Below are 10,337 nucleotides of genomic sequence, written 5' to 3' on the forward strand. Positions count from 1 at the left end.
CAGGTATCTTCCCTCTTAAGCCAGTGCAGGTCAGGGCTACCAAACACTAACTATCCACAAGTGGTACACAAAATGCCTTCACTTCTTCACGTGCAGGCCTGGAACACAGTTAAAAACTCATTATCACAGTTTATCACTCCTCTGCCCTAATTCTTTTGAAGTCCACATGATTTCCACGCCTACCTCTTGAAGAATGTTAAAATATTTTCACAGTTACAAGAAAAGGCCTATCTCTACTGCCAAATCTGCCTGTCCATCATTTACAGGTTTCTACCTCAACCCTTCAGGAAAGGGATACAGCAGCTCTTTTAAAAATAAATAAAAACACCTCTAAGAGGAGAAGATTAAAAAAACAATAGAAAAAACTAAGTATTTCCCCTGGAGTTCTGTATATTTTAGCTGTAGGTGAGCCAAGAACCATGTACATAACAAGATAGAGATATAGATAAGGGAAGATATTAAAAGACAAGTAAGCTTAAGAAGCTAAACAAGGCCTTGGAAGGTTTCTAAGAAGTAAGGAGAAAAACATAGCTGACAAAAAAAGGCAACACCAAATCTCTACCATTCCATCTGTTCTGAAGCATTTTTTGGAGCTTAGGCCCAGGTGAAAAGGCATGGTGGGAAAGTTTTGTGGATGCACAGAAGTTACACATGTACTTCCTACTACTTTTTTCAAAATAATTTCACTGACCCACTGGGAAGTAGAACTAGTATCTCAGAAGTGAAGGAAGAGAAAACAAATCAAAAGGGACAGGGACAAGCTAAGAGAAATACTGTAAAGCAAAGGCAACTGCTTTTGGTTTATGCACTAGAAGAAGGGTCAGGATGGAAAACTAGGAATATATTCAGTATCATAAGCTAGAAAAAAAATTTCTTTGCATTAAGAGCCCAGACAAATGTTGTACCAGAGCTGACAGATGCTACCTAGGCAAGATCTGTGGTAGATTTAGCTTAGTCTTACTAGCATCATTTTGAAACCACAATCAGTAACTGAATAATAAAAATATATATGCAATTACTCAGTATTCTCTTAGGTGAAAATTAAAACCTACCTACACTCCCACGCAGCTCCAGAGTTTCTTTCCTTTCTCAGTTCACCTCATCCCCCTTGTCCTGGCCACGCAGACCGAGCTAGAACTCAACTCCTAGCATTAAGCACCCCCAGAACTGACAGCCTGGGAGATGTCAGTGCTCTGTGGGACCAACACCAATACAGGCAAGGGAACATGTTGAAGGGTGCAGGGCAGCAGGATTAATACACTGTCACAATGTGCTCCTTCACACTTCAGATACTTTCTGCAGCCAAAGATGAATGCCACTTCACTCGGAGAAACATCAGGTCCCTAGTTTAATTACGTTTTAAACATACTATGCTTACATTAAACAAACCATCTTTCTGATTAGCATCCCAAATTTAGATTTAGGCACAAACTTAGGCACAAATTTAGGCCACCTAAAAAAAAGTGCCAGCAAAAGTGACACCAAGTTTGTGGGCATAAACGGATAAGCAAAAAGCATAACAGAAGTACTCTGCAGCAGGTGGGGAGAAATAAAGACATAGATCTGTATCTTAGTGATGTTGAATTTGATCTGCCAGCTAAGTATCCGTAGGCAAGAAGATACGAGACAAAAACAAAAAAAAACAAGTTTGGACAGGCATAAACGGATCTGAAGAAAAGGTACTGCTCTACAAGATACTAGCCTAAGTTGGTGGATGAATAAAAACATAGATAATCTCAGTTTAAAGAGTAAACTTCAACAGTTATATTCAAGATAAACTCATGTCATGTTTCAGTCATACATCTCACTATACTCAGTTTTAACTAGACAATACCTAATGCTAACAATCTACAACAACAGAAAACGTAAGCCCAAAGATGACAAAACCATCTTCTACTTTTTAAAAAACAATCATGCCTACTGATTGCAATTTCCTTCTTGATAATGAAATAATTATTTATGCCATGAAACCAAGGTCAGCAACTGTCTATCACAGTTTCTTGGGAAGGAATTTTAATTTTTGTTTTGATTTTTTAAAAAACTGACAAAACACAAAGTACACTATCCAAACCATCCTCCTCCCCCAAATTTGATTTTAGACATAAAAATACGAAAAGTCACTACTGTCAAGTAGAAGATCAAAAAGATTAAAGGTTCTCAAAAGCACCTACCAACACTAGGAAACAGATGCAACTTGACTCTACTGATGAGAAAGACTGATGCGATTCTCTGTAAAGTCAATCGGAGAAATAAAAATACCCAAAGCACTAGTAACTGCCACCAGTTACGGTAATTTTCATTTTCCTTGCTTACTTGATAATACTGCTACTGGACTTTTGAAGATTATGATTAATTTTTATCTGAGCCAATGGAGAATTGGGTAAGATTTCTGAGAGACTTTGATCTTGCCAGTTAAAAAAAGTACAGTAAATTACAGACAATCATCAAAGGCTTCTTACATCTAATAACTTATCACCATAAACATCCAGGTTACTATCACTGTACATCAATATCCCCAGTGCTCCACTAAATTTCACTGGACAGTTTATCTAAAAACGTAATTTTTGGGTTAGGTTCTTCCGTGACATCTATTTTCCAAATTGCTTGTTAATTCACTCCTAGGTATACTTACTTCATAAGTAATAAACTGTATTTTAAAAACATCATATATTAGCAGGTTCACTATTAATAAAGATCTCTAAAGGAATAACTAGAAAGGTCCCTCTTTTTAAACACATTGCCAACCAATTTCTATAAAGTAGCTTTGTAATGAAATATGTTTTAAAGATATGGGCAATACAGAAAGCATTCAAGACAGCAGCACTGAACATACAGCATTAAATTGCAATAAAAATGAATGGTAATTACCATAGGCAAGTTGAGCCACATGGTGAACATTGTTTACTTCAGAGTTTTGTTCCATTGGCATGCAGCTTTGTGTGGACAGTCCATTTTCTCCGTGGTCAATAATCAGTGCTTCAACATCATCCTCGACATTCACAGAGACATAATCTATTAGCATATGCAGAAACAGGCAAGATAACTCATCATTCTGTGTATCAGATGACAGTTGCAGTGCTTGTATCACACATAGCATAATCTGAATTGTACCGCAGGCTAATTTAACCAGTTTCACTTGAGCATCTAAATGCGGAGTCACTTTTAAGCACAGGCACTAAGGTTTTAACATGTACTAGCAAAGCAGCTTACTATTGCTCAGTTGGCAGGATTCCCAAAACTATTCCATATCCAACTCTTCCTACAGTGGCCAGCTTCAACAAGAACAGTTATAAACCACAGAATGGTAGGGGCTGGCAGGGACCTCTGGAGATCAATTAGTCCAACACCGCTAGAGCAGGATCTCCTTGAGCAGATTACACAGGGAAAACCCCAGGTGAGTTTTGAATGTCTCCAGGCATGGAGACTCCACAACCTTCCTGATTAGCTTGTTCCAGTGCTCCATTACCCTCCAAGTAAAGAAGTATTTTCTCATAATCAGGTTAAACCTCCTGTGCCAGTTTGTGACCACGGACCCTTGCTCTGTCATTGGACACCACTGAGAAGAGTCTGGTCCCATTCTCCTGACACCTGCCCTTTAGATTTTTATAAGTATGGATGAGATCCTCTCTTAGCCTCCTTTTCTCTAAGCTAAACAGACCCAGCTCTCTCACCCTGTCTTCACAGGGCAGATGCTCCAGACCCTTAATCATCTTAGTGGCCCTGTACTGGACTCTCTCCAGTAGTTCCTTGTCCTTCTTGAACTGGGGAGCCCAAAACTTCCGACATACTCCAGGTGAGGCCTCACCAGGGCAGAGTAGAGAGGGACCTGCTGGCCACACTCTTCTTCATGCACCCCAGGATGGCATTGGTCCTCTTGGCTGCAAAGCACATTGTTGGCTCATGGTCAGCCTGTTGTCCTCCCAGGTCTTCTGAAAACTCCACTATTTACATTCAAGCATCCAATAGGGCAAGATATATTAACTAATTTGGGTTTAAAATTTTATTTTCGTAAATAAGAAATGATTAATACACTTGAAACAAATCAGTCTACAAATTCAGTATTCAGATGAAACCAAACATCAGCTCCCAATGAGATGCTGTGCAGAAACACTGAATGGCAAGTCTCCAGTACCAATTTTTTTCCAATTAAATATACTACATCAAGAGAAAAACACCCTAGTTTCAGACTATTATAGCTAGATCTGGTGGGTTTTTTGGAGGGTAAGCAACAGAGTGGAATTTATTATTGAGGAAACAAATCAGTGCAAGGAATCATACCATGAATCACTAAAGTAAGGAAATAAAACTTAAATTCAGCCAGCACACATGCATAATGACACACTAACTACATGAACACATGCTGTATTTTCCACAGGATCTCTAACTCATTCAGTGCACAGGATGGACTGAGTTCCAGGGATGAATCAGGGTAGTATAACAATTATCTGGTTCCTTACTCTAACATAAAAAAAAAAAATCCCCGCAAATCTTGCTCTCTTTCCTCTGTTCCAATTTCTTAAGAGACCAAAAGGTGGGAAAGAAGCTGAATTCCACAGGCCAAAGTTTTACCTCTGGCCAGTATGCCCATCTAATCCAGAAGAAACGATAGAGTAGGGTTTGGATCTGGCTGTCATCAGATTAGGAAAGACTATTTTGTCAAATGAGGGTATGTTCAGAAACACCCATCAATTGCCATGCAGTCAATAGCTACGTTTATAGTAGCAAATGAGGCCAAAAAGCTAGTTGGGGCATAGCTGCCCTGCAAAAAAACAGGAGTTTAGCTGAGTGGACATGAGCTGGGATGCGCTGTTTAGGCTCAAAGGCAGAGGAAAGTTCTTGGCCAGCCATATAGAAGTAAACAGGTCTACTCATGAACTTAATTTAGGTGCAGCTTTAGCAAAACACTTCAGCCATGTTCACTGACTGAAGTTCACTGCAGGCCAACATGAGTTATTTGCATGCACTGGATTATTTAAATGCCTCACAGGCACAGATTTTTTTCTTGACAATCATTTAGTATTCTACGTACTTTGGGAGAGAGTTAAATAAGAATCAGGGAAAGTGCATCTGCAACAAAGTGGCTGGGAACAGAATCCTCCCTGCCAATTTCCCAGCCTGTATGCCAGGGTACTGTATGGCCTGACAAATGCTTGACTTACAGCTGGGCTCCTGCAGCCCTGCAATGATCCTTATACCCCTAAGTAGAGGAGGTGACACAAGTTGTACATTTCCTGTGCAACTCTACAATGCACAGAACTTACCTGTATGTTCATAATCCTTTCTGCAAATCTCATGCCTCCCTTTGGCACCATACTTCGGCCCACAGGAAAAAAGGGAGGCAAGTCAAGCCTACCTGACGAGCCCCTATGCCACTCAAATCCACAGCAGAGAGAAAGGAAAATTTTCCTAGAAGGGAAAATTATATGGAACCAGCACACAGCAAAGAAAAAGCAGCTTCATCTGGACTAAAGGAAAGCCAGTATGACCGGAAGTCAAAAGAGTTTCTATAGCTTTCAGTTGATACTGAAACAAAGCTCAGTCTTCCATACCCTCAACCATCCTTGCTTTTAAGTTTCAAAATCAGAATTTCAAAAGTACAGTGGACTCTGGCCAGAAAGTGTTTCCAAAACTTATAGCTACAGCAACTCACAACTGGAGGATAAACTTACACCAAAGAAGGAAATACAGAAAAAGATACCCACTTTCAAAAAATATGCAGTTATTTACAATGCATCTCTATAATGATGTAGAAGCAATAGAGCAACAAGCACTAGTTTCATAACAACCTCTAGGACAGTGGTCAGAATCCTTCTCATTCTCAGGGCTTTTTACTTCCATCAACAATTGCTCAACATGACTGTCCTGATAGAGGAAAAGTAAATTATTCCCTCTTCAGAATCGCACTCTTAAACAGACAGCCAGGAAATTCTGAGATTAGAATACACAACCCACTTCCATGAATGATTATCAACGTGACTGCTCACTGTAACAATAAGGAAAGCTGCTCCAAGAAATGCAGATCCACCTGCTTCATACCAACCACTCTTTTCCCTAATATATTCTAGTTGCCTTGTCTCTCAAGTCAGTGGACAAATTTAAATGTCTTTGCTGTCAATTAACTATATTCATCATGAAGAGAATGACTGTGCTAAAAAATATTTTTTGAAGACTTATCAGCCAATATTACCCAGTTGATATAGAAAAAAACCAAACAAAACACTAAAATAAAAAACAACGGGTAGAAGTTTTTCTCATTGTACAGTCCCATACTTACCTTATTCAGGCAAGGGAAAACAACTCTGAATGTCACTACTATAGGCATTCTTACACAGAAAGCAACAAAAGTATGCTGCCATCTGTACACTGGAGACTTCTGCACTACTGACTCTCCACATGGACAACTGAGACTGGTAGATGGTGCTCATTCAGCACCGTGAACAGAATGTCGGGGAGCAGGCAGCTCTGCTCATGGTGCTCTGATTTTTGCATTTGTTTTAAGATAACTTTTAAAAAATATTTCTGAATGTTTTATAAGTGTACTTGTTTAACATAATGTTTAAAAACTGTGCTCTGATGTTTTTTAAATTGCATTTCTTTAACATTACTTTATAAAAATATCTCATGTTTGATTGAGTTGCCTTTATCCTATTGTGAATTTTTCATTTTTCACATTTGATTGAGTTGCCTTTATTGAATTGAGAGATAACCAAAAACAGTTGCAGACTGAGGTGTCCACCGCTGATGGCTGAGCACAATGAAGGCAGCTAGCACATGTGTGACTCATACACTTGAACTCTCCTGTATATACATGGCTTCCTTGCAGAAATTGGAGCCCGGTGAGCAGATGCACCTGCTCCCCCAGGTTCTAGTCACAGTGCTGAAGGCATTTCCATTCACAGCACCATCTGCCAATCCATGCACAGTTGACCCAGCAAACAGTCAGCAGTGTAGAAGTGTCCAGCAGAGAGTTGTCTGGTTGAGAGCTAGCTGATATGGATGGTTCTAGGACAAATTTGTTCATGCAACTGGAATCTTCTTACCTTCAAAGACTTGAGATGGAAGAATTCCCGCTATTTACTCATAGTCTTACAGAAACTGTAACTTAGTGCTGTAAGCAATTCTAAATATTTCTGATGCTCCTTAAAAGTGCTAGCAATACAGAGTAATACTATACACATAGCACCAAACAGTACAAAATACATATCTTTCTTTCTGAAGTAGAAACCACAAACTGCCAGATTCTGTGATTAATTGATGCTCCTGAAAAAAATAATGAAAATGAAGCCATCAATATTATTTTTTACTTGTTACTTGAATGAACCTGCATTTCTTGTGCCAAGTTAATTATTTCATTGTGTTACTGACCCAAAATATCATGACATAGATAATTTTAGTCACACTTCTAAAGTCTATAATATCCTTTCAAGACTTACTGGAAATTTCAAAATATCAATTTCAAAGCCAGAGTTAAAAAGAAAAGACAAACATAAAAGCAAAAAAACCCAAACCTCTGTAGCGACTACAAATCACATACCAACACATATCAAGCTGAGCAACCCTACCCAAACAAATAATATATCAAGGGTCTTTCCTGGGTTTAAACTAAATCATGAAAGCTAGGAATCACTTGGACCACAACTACATCCTGCTCTATTTGCAGCCTGAGACTTATGCTAACATACATAAAAAAGGGAACTAACACAAGGGAAAGCACAGGGACAGCTGTGCCATGATGAGTCTTCAGGGGTAGATTCATCCCACCTCAGATTCAAGTAATCATTAACGCAATCGCACTGCAGACATAACTAAGAGTTGTAATCACATTTGCACACACTGTGACAATCAGAACTACGAGCGCGAAGTACAGCCAGATCTGTTGCGTCAGCTGAGGTCTGAAGACGAGCTGACAGACTACTTTTCTTTCCCCAAGAAAGCGTACAAGTTAAATACACGACTTAAGCCAGTACGATAAGGAAGGACTTAGACTAAGTCAGACATTACCTGATGAATGCTCCTCCTTACTGTGGAAACAGAACTGTAGGTAACCGTGAGTTACAGAATGGTAAAGGAAGGCAGATGAGAGTGCTGAAAGCACCAAGGAGTACTGAATCCTATCCCAGTCTCTACTACAGAGTTCCTGAGTGCTCCCACCAAAATCCACTAAAACTTAACCAAACTTTTCACAGAAATCCAGTGCTTTTTCATCACTTTCTAGGAGTTCAGTCAGAAGCATCTCTGTGATTCTGTGAACATGATCTCAATACTCTCAGGTGCAACAGACAGCCATGGAACCTGTGTGTAAGATGAAGTAACTTTTATAAAGATGCTTAAATATTGCAGTCAAAAAAACTGGGTACCATCCACCTCAAGTTGCATCCTTGAATGCAGCATACTTCTCATACTTTTGTCCTTAATCTAGATACGCTGTCATATATCAGAGACACCAGAATCCTCTACCAGACATAAAATGCTTATCAACAGTCTCTGAACACTGGAACAACAGTTAATTTAAAATGTTGTAGTCAGAATTGCATGACTGACATTTGCAAAAGAGTAAGACAATGGGATCGTATATTGAGCAAATACAAACCAATTACTGTGGTGAGAAGCAGAATAATGAAACCAGATTTCCCGTGGCTTTAGGTCTCGTATTTGGATTACCGAGATCAAAACTCAAGGTAAAACAAGTCTCACAAATGAGCCTCTGATGTTTAATAGGATTTGAGCTCATACAGCACCTTTTGACTGAGGAATATTATTAATGGCACCTCCTTCCTACTGCCAAGGAATTTAAGACAGTCTTAATACTTATTAAGGTTACTACTGAGTCATACACAAAGCCAAGCAGGAGACCAGAAAATTGAGGACAAAGGAGAAAGAACAGACACCCAGCACACTACCCCGTACGTTTGCTTCCTCAGGAGCATATCAGGGTTGCTATGCTCCACACTCTTACATCTCAGTTCTGCCCCTTTACTTCATGCTGACACTTGGATAATTGTACAGTGTGCCAGGCAAAGCCTAAGCACACCAAACACAGCATTGATTTTTTACCCAGGAAAGCTCCCTGAATCATGAAGCCACACAGGGAAATCAAGCATCGGAGCAAGAGACAAATGGAATGAGTGGGTAGGGGTCTGTGACAGTGATGACAAGGTAAATGAACCTAAACTGCTGTGAGGGTGTATAAACATTACTCCTTGGAAGAACAAGGTGAAGCATGTCACTGACAGAAATGTATCTGGTTTGGTCCTAAGTAAATACAGCCCGTGTATGCCTAAGATACGGAAATGGCACTGTGCGTTATGTCTTCGAATGGAAAGCTCACTGGGTCAGGCACCCCACTTAGGGAGCACCACTCTTCTGCTGGGACGCGTCCCCCCAGCATTTTGCCACTGCGCTCCCGCACCACTGGAAGGCTGAGGTAAGCGACAGCCTTCCCCACCGCAACGCGCGTCACCGCGGCTGTCACCCTCCGGACCTACACAGCGCGGTAACCAAGCGGCGGGCAGGCTCACACCACCCCTTCTGGCCAGCGACCGCCCCGCTCCCGGCCCCGCTCCCGGCCCCGCCGCCCTCGGCGCAGCGCGGGGGCAGTGACGCCGGCAGGGCCGCCCCAGCGAAACGCGTCCCCCCGGGGGAAGCCCCGAGCGCCGCGGGCAGCCCCGCCGGGCCACCCTACGCCCGGCCGGCAGCAGGACACCCGCGGCCCGCCCCCTCGGCCGCACGGCAACCCCTCCCGCTGCCGGCCCCACCGCCCGCCCCGCGCAGCCCCCCCCGGGCCGTCGGCGCTGACGCGGCGGCGACGGGCAGCAGCGAGCGCCAATGGCGGCAGCTCGCCCCGCCGGAACCGCCCAATCGCGTCCGGCGCGATGGGCGCGGCCCGGCCCGGCCCGGCGGAGAACGTTGGGGCTGCAGCGAACGACGGGGGAGCGTTCTGGGCGCTGCGGCGGCGGCTCCCGGCCTCCCGTCCCGTCCCGTCCCCCCCTCTTTTCCCCGGCGGCAGCGGCGGGGCGGCCGGCAGCCTTACCCTCCTCCGACATGCTGCTGCGGGGCGGGCGGGGCGCGGGCTTCTCCCGCGGGCGCGTAGGTGGGCGGCGGAGCCAGCCGGGGCTCCGGCGCCAGCAGGTGTGGCCGGAATGCGGCGTTGGAAACGGAAGCGGCTTCTCCGACGTGAGCAACACAACTGTTGGGAAGCAGTGCGGCTGCGCGCCGGGCGCGGGGGCGCGCCTGGCAAACGGGAGCCGGGCGTGCGGCGGGGGGGGGGGGAGGGCGCGAAGGCGGGACCGCGCCCGCCCGCCGGGGCTGCCAGGGACGGGGCGGCTCACGCCCTGCGG

General features: G+C 43.3%; 1 protein-coding gene across 2 annotated transcripts in view; it reads right to left on the reverse strand.

Moving 5' to 3' along the window:
- The window catches only part of BEND2 (BEN domain containing 2), a 28,298-nt gene extending 18,162 nt beyond the window's left edge, over positions 1–10,136 (reverse strand). The window contains exons 1-2 of one of the 2 annotated variants that reach the window (XM_051641420.1): positions 10,031–10,136; positions 2,869–3,012 (exon numbers count right to left, since the gene is read on the reverse strand). In XM_051641420.1, coding sequence (XP_051497380.1) covers positions 2,869–3,012; positions 10,031–10,043 — 157 coding nt within the window. In that variant the 5' untranslated portion in view covers positions 10,044–10,136. Of the gene's footprint in view, positions 1–2,868; positions 3,013–3,805; positions 4,333–10,030 lie in introns of those variants that run through there. The other variant, XM_051641428.1, reaches the window with a different exon arrangement.
- Positions 10,137–10,337: the final 201 nt, after the last annotated feature.

Source organism: Apus apus, chromosome 1, assembly GCF_020740795.1.
Source record: "Apus apus isolate bApuApu2 chromosome 1, bApuApu2.pri.cur, whole genome shotgun sequence".
NCBI classification, from domain to species: Eukaryota; Metazoa; Chordata; class Aves; order Apodiformes; family Apodidae; genus Apus; species Apus apus.